The sequence below is a fragment of the Hippopotamus amphibius genome, chromosome 3, assembly GCF_030028045.1.
Source record: "Hippopotamus amphibius kiboko isolate mHipAmp2 chromosome 3, mHipAmp2.hap2, whole genome shotgun sequence".
In the NCBI taxonomy this organism is placed as follows: Eukaryota; Metazoa; Chordata; class Mammalia; order Artiodactyla; family Hippopotamidae; genus Hippopotamus; species Hippopotamus amphibius.
In genome coordinates, this window is record NC_080188.1 from 26,000,088 (window position 1) to 26,021,907 (window position 21,820).

Below are 21,820 nucleotides of genomic sequence, written 5' to 3' on the forward strand. Positions count from 1 at the left end.
AGAGCTGCAGACCTTAGTTGTGAAGAGAATGTTAATGATGGAAGGGTCTTGCAAGATAATTTAGTATTATTTCCTCCTTTTACATTGCAAAGAAAATGAAACCTAAGAAGATCTCATAGTCAGATGCTATAATGCCAGCCCAGTGCTCCAGAATGTCTCACCTAGCTGACCTCTTCTTACAAACATGAGCCACAGATAACACAGGAGCATAAACCCACAAATCATACAGGAGATGAATTCACCACCACTGCTGGAAAACACAAAAAACAACAGATGACTTGTTCTCTCTGTGATGGACCAACAGCATTGGCTTCCTCTGTCTGCATTCTCTGGTGGCCTCAAGAGACCTCACAAGAAGTATGGCTTGGTTGGGGTATGAGAGGTGTAAGGAAGAGGTGACCTTGGTTCCCAGCTTCACTAGACATAGGGATGGAAAACTGTGCTAGCGAACATTTATTTATGTCATTGTCTCATACCAGAAGAGAAATCATGGGAGAAGTCAAGCTATTTTTTGGTCACATTGGTTTGAAACTTTAAAAACCAGAATTTCTCATCATTTTCATTTGTAATAACCATGGTTCCAGCAGGAAAGAAATGACCCACTGAAGGAGGATCACTGCAGAGTGTTTAATGAAAAGGCCACTTACGAAGGTGCTCGCAGGTTTAGAAAAACCAACCAGGGGTAGTGCAGCATGCAGGGACAGGTTGCCATTAGCATCCTAGATTCAAGGAACAAGGGGAAGAGGCAGTTGTGGAACTCAGAAAGAGCTGTATGTGGAAGGCTACCTGATAGGAGCCAGAGCCTCCTACAGTGAGATGCAGGCAACTCCAAACTGTGTAACCTGGTAAAGAAGAAACTAGGGGATCACGACCCAACATGCTTCTCTTCCCACACTCTGATGTCCTGTTGGTGGCTGCCACTGGCTGAGCCCCACCAGAAGCGAGAAAGTGGATGTATTGTTGAAACCAACCTGTAGGGAAGAGTGGGCTGGAGGAGGGTGGGAAGTGGATAAGGAGAAGTATAGGAGAAAGAGCCAGCACTTGATTGCACACCTCACACCAAGCGGGAGCTCAACAAATACTTGCCAGGGGACAAAACACAGTGCTGTTTGAGGAGACTGTTCAGCTATTATTAGCTTGGAATCTGGTAGGAGTGTTTACACCACAGATATCAGCAAATGCTACAAATCATAGTTTTATTTTGTTTTTCGGGGAGCGAGTTTACCAACATACCACTGGATGAAAGTATAAATCATGTCATCTCCTCTAGAAGGAAAGCTGTTTTTATCTCCACTGAGAGGAAAATTATGGTCATGTACTTCTTGAGCCAGATGAAGACATTATGTTAATATTAACTCACTGTCTCCCACCACCACCACCACCACCAGTCCTCCTCTGAGATCCACGACTTTCTTGGTGGTAATACCATCTACCCAAGTCCCCAAACCTAGAAACCTTTGCTTTGCCCTCAACCTCACCATTCATATGCAATTAATTACTAAGTACAGCTAATCTTACTTCCCCAAACTCCCTCAAATCCATTTATTCTCTCCCCATTTTCTCTCTCGTAAAATTAAACTAGTTGTAGTTCCCCTAATATACGATAGATTTAGGCTGCCCTCTTTTTCCACCTTGTCCACATGGCAAACTTGTATTTATCCTCCAAAATCCAATTCAGCTGTTGCTTCCTCTCTGGGAGCAGCCTTCCTTAATATTGCCAAGTGGAAAGAGTCCCTCTCCTTCTCTGTGGGCCCCACCCCCACTGCCCTACACCTTTTAAACTGATCACATTGGACAGCAATGTCATTGTTTTCATGTCTTGTCACCTATTATGCAGAGTCCCTTGAAGGTGGAACTGTGTTTTATTCATCGACGCCTCCCCAGCATCAAACAATGCACCTGGTACACCGTAGGTGCCAATACATGTTTGCTAAAGGAATGAATTTATGACTTTCCTAACATCCTTGTTAAATAAACTGATCTCAGAAGGTGAAAGGGAGCTCCCAAGCTGTACACATGCCTGGCAAGACCCTCTCCTCCTCCCTTATGTCTACCCCCCAGCACTCATGTCCTTGCCAACAGTATCTGCTTGTAGGACTGATTCCATCGTGCCCTCCTTCTCGCTTATGGCAGATATCACAGGACACTCCGGATGTCCCGGTCTCTCTCCCTTTCTGGAGTCCCACATGTTCATGGATCAAACGTAATCTTCTCAGTGAGATATTCCTAAACAACCCTTTGCTTAAAATGGCATCCCTCGCCACCACACCCATACTCTCCCAAAGCTCTTCAATTCTTTTAGGAATTTTTCCATGGCACTTATCACTATCTGATATACTATTATTTATTATTAAAAAAATTTTTTAATCTATTTGTTTGCTTATTGGTTGTCTCCCTCCAATATAATATATGGTTCATGAAGTCAAGGATTCTTGTCTAATCTGTTTGCTGCCTTATCCCTAGTGTATACAGTAGGCACTCCATAAATATTTGTTCGATAAATAAAAGAATCACATGCAGAGGATACTTTGGTGGCCTGCTTGGAACACAGCTGTCAGGAGCAAAGTTGGGAGCAGAACCATCACTACCTAATTCCCTACTTAATGGTTTGCACAAGAGCTTGCTTGGTCCCTGCTCACATCATCCCCTCCCCATCAGGTCAGCAAATTCTACATTGTCCAATCTTGAAATAATTCCCATGTAAGGGCAAAATGTCAGTGAAATTGCTATGGATGAAAACCCTACAGATTAAGTGTCTCACTTATATGCCAATAGTAAGATGTCACCCTTAAAATAGAGAACCTTGAGGAAATACCAACATATAAACACAGCTTGAATTAAGATGAGTGTGACTAATGTAAAACCACACAATCACCCTTGAAAGAGAATATAAAATTCCATACCCTTCTACCCAACACGATCCTGATTCTCATTAATACTCGGCACACTTACCAGGGCCCATGGGATAGAGGATGAACAAATCACAAAAGAAATTTGCAACTGTTCAATTATTTTTTGCAGCTGTTCTGATTTTTTGCACATCAGGAAATGATGCTATAAATATGGAGCTTTGAATGCACTGAATTGCTAGCATTAAATCTAAATTCTAGTCACATCCACCTAAGACCCATGAATTATTGAGGAGAAAAGTAAACAAACAACTCCACTGAGCTTGATGAAATATGTGTGCTGGAAACACTGTCAGTGATTTGACAAGGCATTTTCAGGAAATTTGAGCTCCCGTGGCCTGACTCTCCAGCTTTATTTACATCTTTGTAAAATAAAAGTAATGTGAGTTATCTGATTGTGTATTACCCACACTTTGAGCCATTCTGGCACATAAATGAAACCTTACCTATCATTTGATGTCTTATGTATAATGTCAAAAAGCAGACTGATCACCCGTGTTGCCTGAGGTTGAAAAGGGAACTGTGATACAACTGACCCCCTAAACAGCTAGGTGCTCAGCACCAGTGTAGCTAAAAGACTGCTGTTTCCAAGTTCGCAGATAAAATCAGGGAATTAAGTGGCAGATGACTTTCTGAATAATTAGTTGGTATTAGCAACAAAACCTCTTTTTTCTTTGACTACTAATATATAAATTCTTAAAAAATATAAATACAAAAAATATTAATTCTGTAATGTTTCCATTGATTCTCAAATGTGATACAATGAGAGTTCTTGGGACATAGACAAAACCTTTAATAAATAAATCAGCAGTATGTAATAATTCTTCATTTAGAAAAAAATAATAAAATAAGCTTATGCTGACTTTATATAATTTATGAATTCTTCAAAAATTGTTTTAAATCAAGTCATATTTTTCAATTGGCTTTTCAGATTATTTCACGGTTGCATTTCCACAGGAAAGTGGCACCCGCTGTCTTATAAAATAATGTCTTTAAGAATACAGTAAGCTTTCTAAAATTATATTATAAGCAGACAAATTGGATACTTTTTTACCAAAAGATTATCAGTAAAATTCAACTCAAAAATGGTATAGTAATATAATGGTGTGCAGTAGTAGAACTGTTAAATATAAATTGGATGGTGGGGAAGAGGCTTTGTAATTCTGGTACAGCAAATAGTTTTGAAAAAAATCATTCCTATATCAACTTTGATGCCATCTTGATTGTTCACCTAGAGGCCATCTCAGTAACCTGGCCGTCTTTAGTAACAGGATGGAGTTGGAACAGGAAAAGCATACCATCTGTGTATTTGAAATGACAGGAAAATTTTACTGTAACTTTAAATAATGAGAACTAGAGTACAGGCTCATTTTTCTAGGGAACTCTGCTGCTTCTCAAAAGGAAGCCTAGGGCATTGATAAGAAATGAACAAATCATGCCCTCCAAAAAAAGAAATTTTAAATACCTCTTGTCTCTGTCAACATTTTGTTTCTTTCTCTGGAGTGGCTGAAACAAAGGTATGCCTACAAATTTTATTTACCTACCAGGATTTTAGCAAAACCAAAAGCTTAAAGGCCGAACACAAGGTGAATAGAAGATAGCAACATAGCAGAATTCCAATCCTGATTTTAGGAGCAAAACACAGAATTCAGGGTGAAAAGCAACCTGATGTTTTTCAGAGGGGAGGAGGGTGCAGATCTTAATACCTGGAGTCAAAAGTTCTATTTTCTACCATGAACCTTTCAACTCTGAGCGAGAGCCAAGCCACCCGAGACACACAGGTGTTCCCAGCAGATAATCTGACATTTCCCCAAGGTGACATGCTGTAAATATTTGCTTAACCTTTATTTAGGTGAGAACCTGACAGTTGCGACAGAGAGAAAGAGGGCTTTGGCTGGCAGGGTCCCAATTTGCAAGCCCCATTCAGCAAAACGGAAGTCCTGCAGATAACTGAGCCCATCCTTTCTGAAGGCAGTTAGGTGACTATTTGCTGCTACTGGATCCATGCGGGTGTCAACACAACCCCCCACGAGGCCCCCAACTGGATTCTCTATTATTCCCAAAGCAAATGTAAGTATGTTAATACATATATATGGAACCTAAGAAAACGGTACTGATGAACCCTGTGGCAGGACAGGAATAAAGACGCAGACATAGAGAACAGACTTGAGGACACAGTGGATAAGCAAAAGCTGGGATGACATAAGAGAGTAGTATTGACATACATACACTACCAAATGTAAAACAGATGGCTAGTGGGAAGGTGCTGCATAGCACAGGGAGGTCAACTCCATGCTTGATGACGACATAGAGGGGTGGGATAGGGAGGGTGGGAGGGAGGCTCACGAGGGAGGGGCTATGGGGATGTATATATAAATACAGCAGATTCACTTTGTTGTACAGTGGAAACTGGCACAACATTCTACAGCAATTATACTCCAATAAAGACCTGAAGGAAAAAAAAAAAAAAAAGAAGAAACTGTAAAAGGAAGAGCAAAGTAAGTCCAAATAAACCAAAGGGGGAAAAATGTTATGGTAAATTTAATTTTCTTCTTTTTTCATAAGTTTTAAGAGCTCCTTTAGTCAGGGCCATGAGCCATGAAAGAAGCTGCCCCTTAATCCACGGGAAACTGACCATAAGATGCTGGACTTCTTGTCTCAGTGTTTCCACTAAGTCCTCACCAGTCGGTTTAAATACCTCTAGTGATAACTCACCATTCCCCGAGACAAGATGTCCATATATATACATCTTTAGTATCCATCAAGTTCTCACTTAAGTTAGAATTTACTTCTCTGTGGCTTTCAGTTACTGGTTCCATCTTCCTCTATGCTGTGGAAGCATAGAGAAAAAGTGTGCTCCCTCTTCTAGTCGTGGCCCAGGGGCATTGGAGGGTGGCGGTCGAGCACCCCCAGGGTCTCACATCTCTAGGTCTCCCAACTATTCCTCACATGAACAGATTCTGAATCACCATCCTGGTCATTTTTCTCTAAACATGTTTACCACTGTTTTGTTTCTGCTCTCTATATGAATCACATCTAAGATTTTCAACTACAGTTGATCTAAAGTCTTTTTAACTGATGCATATGAGTCAATACTAAAAAGAAAGCACTGAACCACCAAGCCAATCCTCTGGAACAATATAGTGTTTCCTCATCTATCAGATACAACATTTTGACAAATGAAGAAGAGCATGTTCATGTATTTCAGCTGGCTGTTCTGCCAACTGAAGCTCACTCAGAAGGAAGTTAAATCATCTCTGGGAATATCATCCAACTCAATTTAAAATTGTGATTATTTAACACACATACAGAATTTGATTTATGCATGAATTTTCAGGAACATATCAATTATACAAAGCAAAGCACAACAATTGTCAACAGATTTTGAACTCCCACTTACCTAGACATTTAGGGGAGCTCCCTAATGGAAGAGTTTATTTATTGATCCATTTATGCCAACAAATATTTGTTGAGCACCTACTATGTGCTGGAAACTGCTCTGAACACTGCATATACAACCATGTACAAAGTCAGTAAGTTCTCTGCCACTGCGGTGCTTATAAAGTAGGACAGACAACATACAGACAAGCAAAAAGGGACATAGCCATCCTGCAGTGAAATATAACAGAACTACTGAGGGTGATCAGAGAAGATCTCTCTGGAGAGATGTCTTTTGAGCAGAGGGCATAGTTCCAGGGGATAGATCCATCCTGGCAAAGGGAGCAGCATGTGAAAAGGAAGTTGGGGAAAGGTTGGCATTTTTGAGAAAAGTCAGTGCAGCTGTGGCAGGATTGATGACACCAGGGAAGCAAGGAAGGCTTCAAAAGCCATGGCCAGAAGTTCAGCTTGTAATCTAAGTCTAAGGAAAAGTCCTTGCAAGGGTAGAGGCAAGGGAATGACATCATCTAATTTGTGTTTTCATTTTTTTCCCTTTCAGTTTTATTTAGATATAATTGACACACAGCACTGTATAAGTTTAGGATGTACAGCTAATGATTACCATAGTAGGTTTAGCAAATATCCATCATCTCATACAGATGCAAAATTAAAGAAATAGAAAAAAATATTTTTTTTCTTGTGATGAGAACTCAGGATTTACTCTCTTAAAAATTTTCATATAATAACATACGACAGTACTAACTGTGTTTTTAAATCATCACTTTAGCAGCTAAGTGGAAAATGGATTAGAAGATGAAAAACTTGAGAAAACTATGCTAACCTTGCATCTCTGAAAGAGATGATAAAGTTTATACCCTCCCAGAAACTCACACACCATCTTTGACTACCATAACAATGATAGCACTATTTATATTTAATAATATAATAATTTACTTATTATTAATAATACTATTTATGGAGAAGTTACTGTGTGCTAGAGAATGTAGGGCTTGTATGAGCACTGTACATAAATCATTCTGTTACTACACGCAAACGAACCCTGTGAAGTGGGGATTACCACTTCTACTAAACAGATGAGGAAACTGAGGGTCAGGAAGGTCAACTGAAGAGACCAAGGTCTTATAGCTGGCAATTGGCAGAGATGTGGTTTGAATCAGGTTTCATCTGCCCCCAAACTTTCAACTGCATTCCCTGCATTTACCACATTAAATTCTCTAATCTCCAGTGAACATATTTATTTGAGGAAAAGTATAGTGCTTTTGAAGAAGTTCATTTGAGAAACCTCACTCAACCTCTTCCAAAATCCTATAGGGATTGAGTACATGACAGAAAACTGTCCAGTAGAGCCCAGGTTTGAGATATAATTTTTACTCTCTAGTCATTTAGCTAAATAAAGAATTTTTTTTCAGATAATTATCTGTTTTCTTGCCTATAATGTGAAGAACAGAACCTGACATATCTCATAATTTTTGGACGCTTTCAATTAGGTCTGGTGTGAGAAATATTGACACCAAAATAGATGCATTAGCTAAACTTCGATCAGGACATGATGATCCAGGCATTGTGCTAAATGCTTTCTATGAGTTATCCTAGTCAAAAACCAAAAAATACAGAAATCTTCACAAATTTACACATCATCCTTGCATCAGGACCACAATAATCTTCACTGTATTGTTCCAATTTAGGATATATGCTGTCAAAGCAAGCACTACATAAGAATTTTTATTTCATGTCTACAGATGTTAAGACTATCTCCTAAGCACCTAGGGGCAAATCAACACGCCAGAGGGCAAAATCAAAGGAAAATAAGCCCATTTTTAAATGTTAAGGATTTATTTCCTAAGCAAAGTTTCTCTGCAGAGTATTAGAAGATGTGAGTAGGGCGAGGACGAGCATCAGCAAGATCTCCTGGTCGTCTTCTAGAAGCAAAGCCAAGGCTGGACCTCTCAGGCCCATTAAGCCCGCTTCAGCTTTGATAAAGTCATAGACCTATTATTTCATCCCAGTGGGAAAGGGTGATAGTTACATATCAAAAGCAAGTGGCTGCAGGACTTCCCTGGTGGCGCAGTGGTTAAGAATCCGCCTGCCAAAGCAGGGGACATGGGTTTGATCCCTGGGCCGGGAAGATCCCACATGCCATGGAGCAACTAAGCCTCTGTGCCGCAACTACTGAGCCCGCGCTCTAGCCTGTGAGCCATAACTACTGAGCCCATGTGCTGCAACTGCTGAAGCCTGTGTACCTAGAACCCACTCCGCAACAAGAGAATCCACCGCAATAAGAAGCCCATGCACAGCAAGGAAGAGTAGCCCCTGCTCGCCACAACAAGAGAAAGCCCTCACACAGCAACGAAGACCCAATGCAGCCAAAAATTAATAAATAAATCTATTTTTAAAAAAAAGCAAGTGGCTGCAATATTTGCTTCCTTTTCTGAAGACAGAGATTTTAAGTGTATCAAAAAGTCACCCAGAAACATTAGTCATTCTCCTAGCCTAGGAGTTGTTCATGTCTCTCTACCTACTAGCTGGTATTTTTAAGCTATTCCTTCTAACCCATGTATTTTTAAGCTAACCCTTCTAACCCTTCTAACCAAAATTGTTTATCAGCTAAATATCTATTATAAAATATCCTTTAATTATCTTGTATTATAGTCCATGATACACACATTTTTTAATAAATGAAACAATTAATGAAACTATTTAATTAAACTGTTAAAGTTCATTGTTATATAATATAGTTTAGTACAGTTGAACTCTCAAAGGAACAAGTTAAAAACCATACTACTTATACATCCCACTAGATCTTTTTAAATTAAGTTCTAAATGTTATTAAGTACCTATTTTCTCTAGCATGGAATATAAGTAATTTTCTATTTAAGTAGTAGATAAAAGTAGTAAATGATCCAAAATAGTGAAATATAAGAAAAATGTTTGATATATAAAAACATAAGAATTACTTTCTACAATACATTTTACCTTTCTGAACTTATTCTGCTTATTAAATTTAGCTTGCAGGTCTCATGCACACACTAAATGACAGCAGGAAGCACTGTTCTGAAAGTACAATTATAAAATTAAATATAATAATGAATGTATAAAATGTAGGACAAGTCCCCAAAGGATACCTGAAAATTGACTATAAATTATTACCCATTATAACGGAAAATGGAAAACTCTCATATGAGAGCATTTCTCAGGATGAAAATTTCTCCAGGTCAGGAGAAAAACAAATTTTGCCTAAAAGTACCCTGAAGACTCTGAGCAGCTTGACTAGAATTTTACAGCTGATTTAGAAGAGATGAATTATCAGAAGAAAGATAATCAAAATGAGTTAAGCATCTCCTGGAGGCTGAATGTACTCTCTCTCATTGTCTTTATTTACACAGTCCTGAGTCCATTAGAGAAATTAACGCAAAGAGATGTAAGTGAAACTGTTTGAAATTATGGAGAAATGGAATCCAACTCCAGTAGCCTTAAGCATTCTACCTAATTGTCTTTTAATCTATATAGTATCCTACATTTTTTCCGCAATCCTTCAATATTTATCATGTTAGAAATACTCTGTGCTCTCAATGTCATTAGTACTGCACCTCCTTCTCAATATACTAACAGCTATTGCTGACATTAACTGAGCTTTTCATAAAAGCCACGCACTGTCATTGAATCCTCACATGAACTTTGTAAAGCACAACGATTACCTCCATTTTACAGATGAGTGGGCTGAGACACACAGTTCCACAGCCTGTGTGTTGAATGGTGGCCCCCAAAAGAAATGTCCATGCCCTAACCTCAGGAACCTGTGAACGTGACCTTATTTGGAAAAAAAGGTCTTTGTGGATGTAATTAAATTAAAGACCTTGCAATGATGAGATCATCTTGGCTTATCTGGATGGGCCCTAAATCCAGTGACAAGTGTCCTCACAAGAGCAGACAGAGATACACAGAGAAGAAGGCCATGTGAAGATAGAGGCAGAGACTGGAGTGATGTGGCCACAAGTCAAGAATGCTTGAAATTGCTGGAAGCTGGCAAAGAAGGAAATGAGCTCTCTCCCCAAAACCCCCAGAGGGAGCACAGCTCTGCCAGACTTGGTGAGAGAATACATTTCTGTTTAAGCCACTCAGCTTGTAGTAATTTGTTACGGCCACCCTAGAAAATTAAGACAACCACCACACTATAACGCCACTGTTCCAGGAACATAAAGGGGCTCTCTGCTACCATCCCAGAGGTTCTCTCTTTACCATGAAAGTACCCTCTGGAAATGATTCTTTCCAGGGAAACATTTTCTTGAATGCAGTGTCTGTTAATGGTGTTCTATTCTGCAATTCAGAAGCTATTCTTTCTTTCCTATTTGGCTTTTATTTTACGGCAATGTAGGCTTTTTCAAGTTAAAATAAAACCCTTTGTTCTACTCAAAACATTCCTTATACATTAAATTAGTACAAATAACATGAAATCTATTTGCACTTAAAAATGCAATTCATTCTCTCATTACTACTCTGAAAACTTTCCAACATTTTAATTCAGAAGATAATTGATGTTATATATGATTATGCACTTAACGATGCTTTGAAATTTAAAGAACTGTATACTTACTACTTCAAATATTCCATAACATACTTTTATTGATTTACTCTTACTGAAAATTATTATTTCAAGGTAATATAATATCAAAATTACATTATTTCAAAATAATATTGAAATTATATTATTTCAAAAAGGTGGGAATGTGGTCAAAAGTACAAACTTCTACTTATAAAATACATAAGTCATGAGAATGTAATGTACAGCATGGTGACTATGGTTAATAACACCGTTTTGCATATTTGAAGGTTGTTAAAGGTGCAGATCTTAAAAGTTCTGATCACAAGAAAACAAAATTGTAACGATGTGTGGTGATGGATGTTAACTGGACCTATTGCAGTGATCACTTCACAACATATACATATATTGTATCTTTAGGTTGTACCTGGAATTAATATAACGTTACATGTCAATTATACCTCAATTAAAAAAAAAGAAATGAGCTTATGAGACACATATAGAAGCACACCCAATCACATGCTCTCTCCCACCCCCCCAACAAAGAAAATTCTTTCTAATCCGATCCGATATTGTGCTGGACAGTCTCTGTTTGTCCCTCTGCGTCCACCCTTCGCCCTCCTCACCCTGCTCTGGGTTCCAGTGTTGACCATAAGAATCACCCAGAATCTCAACCATACCTGATTTGGATGAGATTTGGGACTTCTGAGCTGATGATACTGAGATGAGATTTTGGACTCATCTGCTGTGCTCATACCAATTGCTCACCCTTGCCCAATGGTTGTGGGCGAGTTCAGCTGGTAGGAGGCCCTGGCAGACGGGAGGGCGGGAGGAGAGTGAGGTCAGGGCATTTATTCCTTCTTCTCTCTCCCTGCAGGACTGAAGGGCAGGCAGTGGCTGTGGCCCTCTGTCTTGAGTCACAGCACTTGGCTTGCTGGGAGACCCCTTGCTCACAGCTACAGCCCTCTCCAGGTCCGCCTGCTCTTTGCCGCCTGCAAGTCTTGAGTAGTGGGACGGCAACACGTTACCGTGAGACCCTGATGCCTCTCATCGCTTACTTGTTCTCTTAACCTTGCCCACACCACCATAAATCGTCTCTTCAATAAACTCTTTCCATCACCCTTGAAATGTGCTGTCTTCTGCCGGGCCCTCACCGAAACAGCTATTGACTATACTAGCTGATGGCCTCCATCTAACAGCCTGAATAATTTCTTCCCGTCAATAAAAATATCTCAGATTTTCCAAAAATGTCTACTTCAAAAGAATTACAACTGGCCATATAACTGGTGTGGGATTTTTTTTTTTTCCTCCTTTAACAACAACCAAAACAACAGGGGCTAGCTTGGATAATTTTGTTCCTCTCAGACACTTCTGCTACCACAGACTCTTATCAGTGAATGCTTTTGGTTCCAAAATACCTGTCATCACCATCACTGATGCACTCAGGGAAGGCAAGGCTGCAGCCAAAAAGCATGATATGTTGATAGCAACCGAGGCGATGGAGGTACATGAAGAACTTGAGGAACTTCTCCATTTCCATGTTTTTGACGATGGAGAGGAGAGGTGTCAGTGTAGTGTGGTAGGGCAGCATCTGACACTGGCTGTGAGTGATGTTCATGCAGGCACCTGGGAAGGTAAGACAATTACGTTTAGGAAAAATACATCAGAATTATATGTTTATAAACTCATTGGATATAATAGACTAATGTGTTCATACAATAAAATATGTTCTGTAAGTCAGAATGATAATAGATATACAATAAGGCATATACATACATAGCAGCATTATTTGCCAAGATATGGAAGCAACCTAAATGTCCATCAACAGATGAATGGATAGAGATGTGGTGTATATACATACATAATGGAATACTACCCAGCCATTAAAAACAATGAAAATTTTGCCATTTGCAGCAACATGGATGGATTTGGAGGGTACTATGCTAAGTGAAATAAGTCATAGAAAGACAAATACTGTATGATATCAAGATATGTGGAATCTAAAAATTACAACAAACTAGTGAATATAATAAAAAATAAACAGACTCACAGGCACAGAGAAGAAACTAGTGGTTATCAGTGGTAGGGTAGGGGGATGAAATATACCGGTGAGAGAGTGGGAGGTACAAACTATAAGGCATAACTCGGGCTCCAAAGATGTATTATATAATCTGGGGAATATAGCCAATATTTCATAATAACTGTAAATGGAGTATAACCTCTAAAAGTTGTATAAAAATAAATTTTTTAAAAAGAAAGCAAAAAAAGTGTGTGTGGTAATGAAATCAAGCTGCTAATAAAAAGGGATAGCATCTGTGTACTAGGAAAATGTGTGGAAAAGTACACTCTCACACCTAGCCAGTGGGCAATCACTATTCTGGATCACAGCTGGGCAGGGAAATATGTATCAAAAAATAAAAAAGATTTTAAACATGCATATCCTTTGACACTGTAATATTTCTAAAAATTTATCAGAAGGAAATAATCATTGTTGTGCACATGGATTTATCTACAGGGATCTTCACCTCTGCACAGTTTATACTTTTTAAAAGATAGCAATCACATAAACAGTCAACAAATGGAACTAGTTTAAAATATTATGGAACAAAAACAGAAAAACAGAATGCTCAGCTACATGAAAGATGCTTTAGAAGATTATTAATCACACAGAATGATGCTTATAATAAATAAAAATTGCAAATCACAAAACAATTTGTATACCATGATTCTGGTTTTAAAAATACACAATTATTCAAGGATTTCCAATCCTGCCCATGTCAACAATTCAGGGTCAGCTCAGAGACGGTGACCTCATTTTCTTCCAAGCTGGCTCTCCTGAGCATTTCCACCTCCATGGACTTTCCTTCTCCTTCATGCCATAAATTTGCATGTTGGCCAAAAAATTAAGGGCACAACATTTTTTTGGACCTCACCAAACTCATAATAGAAAATAAGAATTATAGAACCAGAGAGGAAGGAAAATCCAAATTAAAATCTGTAGACAGAACACAAACAGGCATATACGTGAATTCGGCTTCACATGAGTGCCGAGGTGGGGAGTTCTAGGCAAGTTTTCACAAGTATAATACTCAAAATCTTTTAGGAGGAAAGTTAAAATGCATTTCAGTGTGGGAGAGCATTACAGGCGGGGAGAAGGCACAGAGAACGGACTTCAAAATGACACAATTGTATGTGTTGTACTACAAGCAGAAAAGCTTGCTTGTAAGAGCTAAGAGTAAATTTACTTCCATCAAAAATATGAAATCATTCATGAAAAATTCAGTATCAAGAAAACATTTATTACAAATCAAACTTGTGCCAGGCACCAAAACAGGTATTCATATCTCTTTGTTCGAAAATGAGAATTATCTCATTTTCACAACCCAGTAAAGTGATATTTTATCTATATTACACATGAGGAAACTCAATTTCAGAAAGGCTAAGATATCTGCCCAGGAGTCCGCAGTTATTATGCGGAAATTCCAGATTTTCAAACCTATGTTTTCTGAGTAAATTCCATTTGGAGCCACCTTAAGCTAATGCAAAAGGGGTTATGATGTTAAAAACAGTTCTTAAAGAAGACGATTCCTAATGGCCCATGAAAGGAAGAGGCTAAAAAGCATATAGTGATATATGTCTGTATTTATATTCATAATATAATACACCATGTATTCTGATCACATGTGATCACATTTTATATTACATTATTTTCTTTAGGGGTCATCAGCTTTGGGGTTTATATACTTGATGATAAACCATATTCAGTGAAGTGACCAAAAGGTTCATTTTCCCACTCAGGCAAAGGAAACACTGAATACTGAGAGATCACTTGAAAAATACAAGATAATGAGGAAAATCATATTTTGGTGGATTATACTATGTTCATGGCAGTGTGAGTTGCAGAGAAAAGAGAGATAGATTTCCTAATAGCAAATTCCCTTGGGAAAAGAGAAAATGATAAAATAACAGTCTGAAACCTTAAAAGATGTCTCAAAATAATTGGTATGGACAAATATAATGATGTCTTATATTTCTATAATGGTTTTTTAAAGTTTTCCAAAGCAGTCTTATTAGGATTATAATCTCTCATTATAAATGAAGAAACTAAGGCTCTCATAGGTATGCAGGTAGATAGAAAGATGATGGATGGATGGACAGGATGGATAGACAAATAGGTAACTAGGGAGACAGACAAAAAGTGATTTGCAGAAGGACACCCAGTCAGTAACAGAAGCAGGACTGATACACAGGTCCTCCACTCTTAGGACAACATTCTTCCCACTATCCCACAGCTCTCAATAGCACAGCAAACACCAAAGTGATTCAAAATGTAGGGTGACTGCTCAGGGAAGATTTAATAAAGAGGAAGAACTTGATTTGCAGGTCAAAAGATATTGAAGTTCTGGACTGGCAGAAGGGTAAAAACAGGGTACTTATGAGTGGTAGAGAAAAATTACTACAAAGACAGTATCATAATTGCATGTGACACAGAATGACTAAAACAAGTTGAATCTGGGCATAAAAGTTCAACAAATTTAGCTGAGAATTTGCTAGTAGCCAACAAATACAAAAGGGAATTATTCTAGAAGACTTTTTTTTTTTTTTTTTTTGGCTGCATTGGGCCTTCGTTGCTGCACTACAGGCTTTCTCTAGTTGTGGTGAGCAGGGTCTACTCTTCGTTGTGGTGCATGGGCTCCTCATTGCGGTGGTTTCTCTTGTTGCAGAGCACGGGCTCTTGGGGCGTGGGCTTCAGTAATTGTGGCACATGGGCTCAGTAGCTGTGGCTCATGGGCTCTAGAGCACAGGCTCAGTAGTTGTGCCGCACCAGCTTAGTTGCCCTGTGGTTCTAAGACTCTTGATTTCAAGCCTTTTATATTCAAGTAACTGTGTAAATTTCCTATCATCTCTACTGCCTCAATGTGTGTGTCACATATTCTTTTTTCCCAGAATGTTCCACTGTCTTTGAAACATGTAATTCTCGTTTTGCATTTGCGCACATTCTCACAAGGGGCCAATGAGTTTTCATAAATCAGCTACACGCTGGGCACCGTGCAGAGTCATTTCTCTGAGGGGAAAGGGAAGGGCACTTTTGGAAATGGATGCATTTATTGTTGCTGCTCCCTCTAACTTGGTTTTCATAGGGTAAAGAAAAGTGGGGAATGTTTGTTTTTCTTCTCTGAGAATTTACTACTGGGTCTAATAGAAATTAGAAGTCAGGGTTGTTACGTAAGAATGGATATAAAATAATAATCCAATAGATGTAATTAACCATAGTGTTCCTATAGACATCACTATTCAATCAAATGTGTCTTCTTTTAAGTAATAGTTACTTTAGGTTGGGGAATCTGGAGAGGAGAAGTTAAAAACAGATCCAAAGAGCAACACTGCTTCCTGATGCAACATATTTCTGGTGAAGCTGAAATATTTATTCTAATTAGCTCCTAAACTATAAAACAGCATTGCTAATAAGGCGCAATTTAATAACAAATTTTCAGAGTATTCACTGATTACAAGATAGGTCCCAATTTGAGAAAAAAAAATTAAATATGAAAAATAAAATGCTGCTTGCTTTTCGGAAGATGAGTTATTGATTTTTTGTTTTGTTTTCTTAATCTGACAATAGTTTCTAGATCAAACTGGGGCTTTCTCTACTCATATCACATTGCTAATACTTCTAGATACTGGAATTAGGAAGGAAAGATGGGTTTGTTTTAAGAGTTTTCCTTATGTTCATTTGGAAATTATGATAAATTCTGTGTTGTCGACTTCTAAGATTAGGTAATGAGCAGTTAGAAATTCGTACTTACGTGATTTTTTTAAATGCAAAATAAACAAGAATATTCTGACTTACACAGAATTTATTTCAACAATGGGTTCCTTTAAAAATCCCTTAAAATCAAATAAAATTATTTTTAAATAAAAGCAAAACAGTATCTAAACCATAATGATTATATCACATATTAGTGTTATTTGAGAGGAAAAATCTTCTTAAATTAAAAATAATGAAATATCAACTTTCTAAATTACTTTGCTATCTTTTGTCTAATAACCTAACAAGAAACCTTGGTAAACTTTCTGACTTCCTATGTATGATTTCACACTTAATTGAAGGGCTACTGGTAAGGATTCCATTGTAACAGGAGGTAATATTTTATCCAAGCATGGTTGGTTTGCCCTAACTTACCTAAATTAACCTATCTTAACTCGTGAATTTGCTTCACAGGACTTCCTTGTGGATGCTTCTACATTTGTTTCTCTTACTTTCAGAGCCTGAGAATTCAATGGGGTTGTAAAGGAGAGTCCTCTGTACACAGCTCTCTTCAGTGGTTTGGGAAGAAAGTCATGGCAGGGTTGGCCCTCTTCAAAGATTTTCCTTTTTCATTCCTCTCATCCAGTCTGTCATTCATTTGGCTGCTGTTTTCCCAGATGATTATCTTTTATTTCCACCTCTGAAGTTTAAATATTAGCCTTTTATGATTACATCTGCCACTTGTATCTGCATATTTTTGTCCTCAATATTTATTGAAAAAACTGTAATGTGCCTGGCATTGTTCTTGGCCCTTTCACATACATTGGCTCATTTGCCCTCCTCGCAAGTTATGCTGTGTTTCACAGCTGAGAATAAAAGGTTAAGTAATTTCCAATGAGATTCACACAGCTAAACCTAAATATCGATTGACAGAGGAATGGATAAAGAAGATGTGGTATATATACAATGGAAAATTACTCAGCCATAAAAAAAAATGAAATAATGTCATATGCAGCAACATGGATAGACCTAGAGATTATCATACTCAGTGAAGTAAGCCAGAGAAAAATATATGATATCACTTATATGTGGAGTCTAAAAAAAATGATACAAATGAACTTATTTATAAAACAGAAATAGATTCACAGACACAGAAAAAAAACTTAAGGTTATCAAAGGGGAAAAGGTGGGGAGGGATAAATTAGGAATTTGGGATTAACATACACACACTACAATGTAAAAATAGATGAACAATAAGGACCTACTACATGGCACAAGGAACTATTTTCAATATCTTGCAATAACGTGTAATGGAAAAGAATCTGAAAATATATATATATATAAAATACACACACATAACTGAATCACTTTGTTGTACATCTGAAATAACACATTGTAAATCAACTATACTTCAATTAAAAAAAATCTTCAGTTAAAATAAGTTAAAGATTCACACAACTAGTAATGTCAAAGTTGAAATTCAACTCAAGTCATCCAAACTCAAGTCCAAGTCTCTTTCCATCAACAGCCGTGCCCGTAACCCAAACATTATAGTTGAAGACATCTTCTCCCCTGAATTTCTACCATCCTGGGTGCAGCCCCATGAGATCCATGGAGGCAGGTGGATATTTGCTCATTTGACAAATATTTATTGACTTCCTACTCTGTGTCAGGTACTGCTCTAGGTGCAGAGCAAAAGACATGATGCCAAACAAAGTCCCTGCCCTTATGGAGCTTATAGTCTAGTGACGGGAGACAGAAAACAAACAGAACTAAATATTGTCTGGCATTGATATACGTAGTCATAGTCCTAATGCTCAACAAGAGCCAAAGAAGCAGATGTGCTTCTTTAAGGAGAGACTGATATCACAATACATCTATTCTTATTAGGACAGGGCAAAGGACTATGAGTTTTGAAAGTGAACTCCTTTCTTAAGAAATATACCAGAATAAATATTCAAGCAGCACAAATATGTATTATAAAATTCAGATGCCAGTCTTTTGATTTCTAATAATTCATATTTATGCTCAAGCATTTTGCTTGTTGCATCCTGTCTTCATTGTTCCTATTAAAATGTTTAAGTTGTCATCATTTCATACTTACTACGGATTCACAGCCATCAAATAAGAGCATCAAAGGGAAGTAAATCCCTTCTCTCTACTAAACTAATCATAATAGCAGCTCAACTGCCCTGCAGAGGTAAGAAGCCACAGCAAAGGCCTGCTTCAGAGGATCTGCCTTCTCAGGGGACAGCAAAAGTTCCCATAAGCATTCCATTTAAAGTGCTCCTGAGCCTCATTATAACATTATCCTAATTTGTTTTCATTACAACAATAGGACTACCTGATAACATCTTGTTTATCTGTGTGTTTATTCTTGGTATCCTTCCACATCCAAGTAGAGACTTTGTCTTGTGACTACGGATACCAAAGAGGATACACCCAATATTCACTGAATGAATGAGATTAAATGCAACATGTCTTCACTAGAAGATTTCTTATTGAACAAGATGGAAGGAGACATGAAAAAAGCCAGTATATATGAAACCCTAGGCCACTAATGTTGATGGCTAATATTGCTACAAATGTTTTTAACAATCTGTTCCCTAGAACTTACCATGGCCTAGGGAACCATCCTATCCTGTTTCCTCCACCAGATTGATTCCTATCTTGGACTCCACTCTGGACTACAGTTCAGCAGTCAAGAGTAAAAGAGCAGGAATTACTCTTCTATCCTGTAAAAGGCAAATGTCCCATTATCCTTAAGCATACTCAATCCTTCTAGCATGAGACCTCACTGTAGTAGAGAAAAAAGGAAGATGTGCTTACAAGCTATAAAGGCTGGAGAAAGATGAATAGATGAGCACCTGTACGCCAGAGCTGCAAAGAGCTCTGAGGAAAGTGGGGGTAAAAATGATGGCTATAGCTAATAAGACTAGGCTCAAGCGCGGTAAACTATCAGAGTTAAGTAAAAGCCAGCTACTCCAAGACTGAGAAACAAAAGCCAGAATCTACCTTGATCCTAGGTCCCACCTACAAAGCTGTGTGACCTTGGGGAAATTATTTAATGTCTTAAAACCTCCTCATCTGTAAAGTAGAAGTAATGATGTGAATGAGAGGGTTGTGAGGATCAAATTTGTCAACAGAGATAAAGCACTTAAGACAAAACCTACATACTGCTGATGTTCAACTGAGGTTTCAACAGCATTGGTATCTTCAACAAGAAAAAATACATGATTCAGAGAGAAGATAAGATGAGGTAAGTGTACTTTGCAGTAAAAGCCTAAATAAACTATTAGTATCTATTCAAGTTCTCTCTTAATAAAAAACACACCTTAAATTTCATTTCCACTTACTGTTTTAATGTAAAATAAAACAATTTAAAGATAAGGAAATAGATGAAAAAAATCCTTGAGTACTTTCTAAGCTGAATGTTTGCTAAGTATTTTACATACAGCATTTTATCTAACCCTCCCACAAGCCTATGAAGAAGCTGTTTTTATTCCCATTTTACAGATGTTGAGACAGATTCAGTGAGGGTGAGAAAGTATTCAAGGTTACATAGATGTTAAGTTGTAGAGTTGAAATTAAAATCAAGCCATGCTGATCCCATAACCCATTCCTGTCTACTGTATCATTCTGTCAAGATACCATTCATTTTAAACATCGTAAGTTTACTTCATTCACTGTAAAATATTTTGATGAATCTCTTTGGATTCAAGCAATAGAGATGCTTCTCTATGATTAGTAAACACTAAACCTTCCCAAAGAAAACGCTTAATCTGCTGTTAAAAACAGATTACCATCCTCACTGAGGGACGAATTGGATTGGGAATGCTTAGCGTCTATTCCTGGCTGTACCACGAAATCCGTCCAGGTCAGGACTACATCAGCAGAGTGGAATAATGAAGGTCATTCTCTAGTCTAGATAATTCACACAAAAAGTAACATTTTGCCAGAAAGATTTCTAGGACAAAACATTTGATATTTGAAAGGATATCATGTACCTTGGAAGAGCCGCAAGGGGGTTTGCAGTAGAATAAGAAGGAACAGAGAGTTAGACAGGGCCTCTCTGTGAAGATCCTGGCTTCTTATCGAACTCTAAACATCTGTGAATCTGAACATATAATGATTTCTCATAAGAGAAAATCAAGGAGACAAAAGTAAGACATGCTTTCTTAATGAGTCACCTGTGACATTTGTAAAAAGCCTTTATAGGCATAGTGAGGGCATAGCTAAGCCAATGCCTTGCTAATTTACACACAAAAGTGAGTACCTAGGATAACGCTGTGTAAATTATCAAACTTAAGTAACAGCTAGCTACTCTTGCCAGGAGAAGCACGAGGTTTAGGGTTTAATATTCTCTACATAATTACATATATTCCAGACTTAACATTTTTTAATGCAACCTCAAGCCTCTTGGTGAAGTCTTTTGCCAATCTTCAAGCTTTCACAGCCTACATATATATTGTCTCCTATCATTCATACACACATCCACTCTACCTGATTCTAAGATGTTTAAATGGTAGCTAAATGCTCATAACTTGATGGAACTCATTCATTCAACAAATTCAATGCTCTGACACAGTGAGAGGCCTATATTTTACTGTAAATTAATTATTCACATTCCATAGAACCAAGAAAGATGCAAATTTCAGCTGTCACATCTGCTTCTGCCAGTCATTTTTCATTAATTTTAAAAGAACTAGATCATGTCCCCATATAATTATCTATCTTAGGATTATGAATGATTGAATAAAAATAATTCAAACTTGTATGGTGCTTTCAAATTTGTAAACCACCTTTCCCATACTCAGTATGATGGTTCCACAGTCTGATTCAAATTCTCCTTTATTTGTCTATATTTATGTGACCTTAGACAAGTTACTAAACTTCTCTATCAGTTTCCTCATCTGTAAAATGAAGATAAAAATATCTGTGTTATGGGGTTACTGTCAGGATGACATGCTATTTACAAATGCCTAACATTAGCAATACAATAAACTATAAAAGCGTTTGCTATTATTATTATCTCATTTGTGACTCACAGAAACTCTGTGAACTAGATGGGAGAGAGATTTGTATCCATGTTATGTAAGTAGGAAAACTGAGACAGACATTAAGCTTTCATTCTGCCTTTTTCCTATATATATATGGGATCAAAATTTAAGGTTTCATTAATTGGTTTTGTTTACTTGCAAAATAAAACAATGCTGGGTGTTACTT

The 21,820-nt window shown here is 37.7% G+C and overlaps 1 protein-coding gene and 1 non-coding gene across 2 annotated transcripts in view; both read right to left on the reverse strand.

Moving 5' to 3' along the window:
- The window catches only part of CORIN (corin, serine peptidase), a 205,138-nt gene that overhangs the window by 144,528 nt on the left and 38,790 nt on the right, over positions 1 to 21,820 (reverse strand). The window contains exon 3 of the mRNA XM_057726907.1: positions 12,264 to 12,471. Within this exon, the coding sequence (XP_057582890.1) occupies positions 12,264 to 12,471 (208 nt within the window). The remainder of the gene's footprint in view (positions 1 to 12,263; positions 12,472 to 21,820) is intronic.
- On the reverse strand, positions 7,912 to 8,017 carry LOC130850585 (U6 spliceosomal RNA). Its single transcript, XR_009052952.1, has one exon. It is a non-coding gene; the product is annotated as a U6 spliceosomal RNA (small nuclear RNA).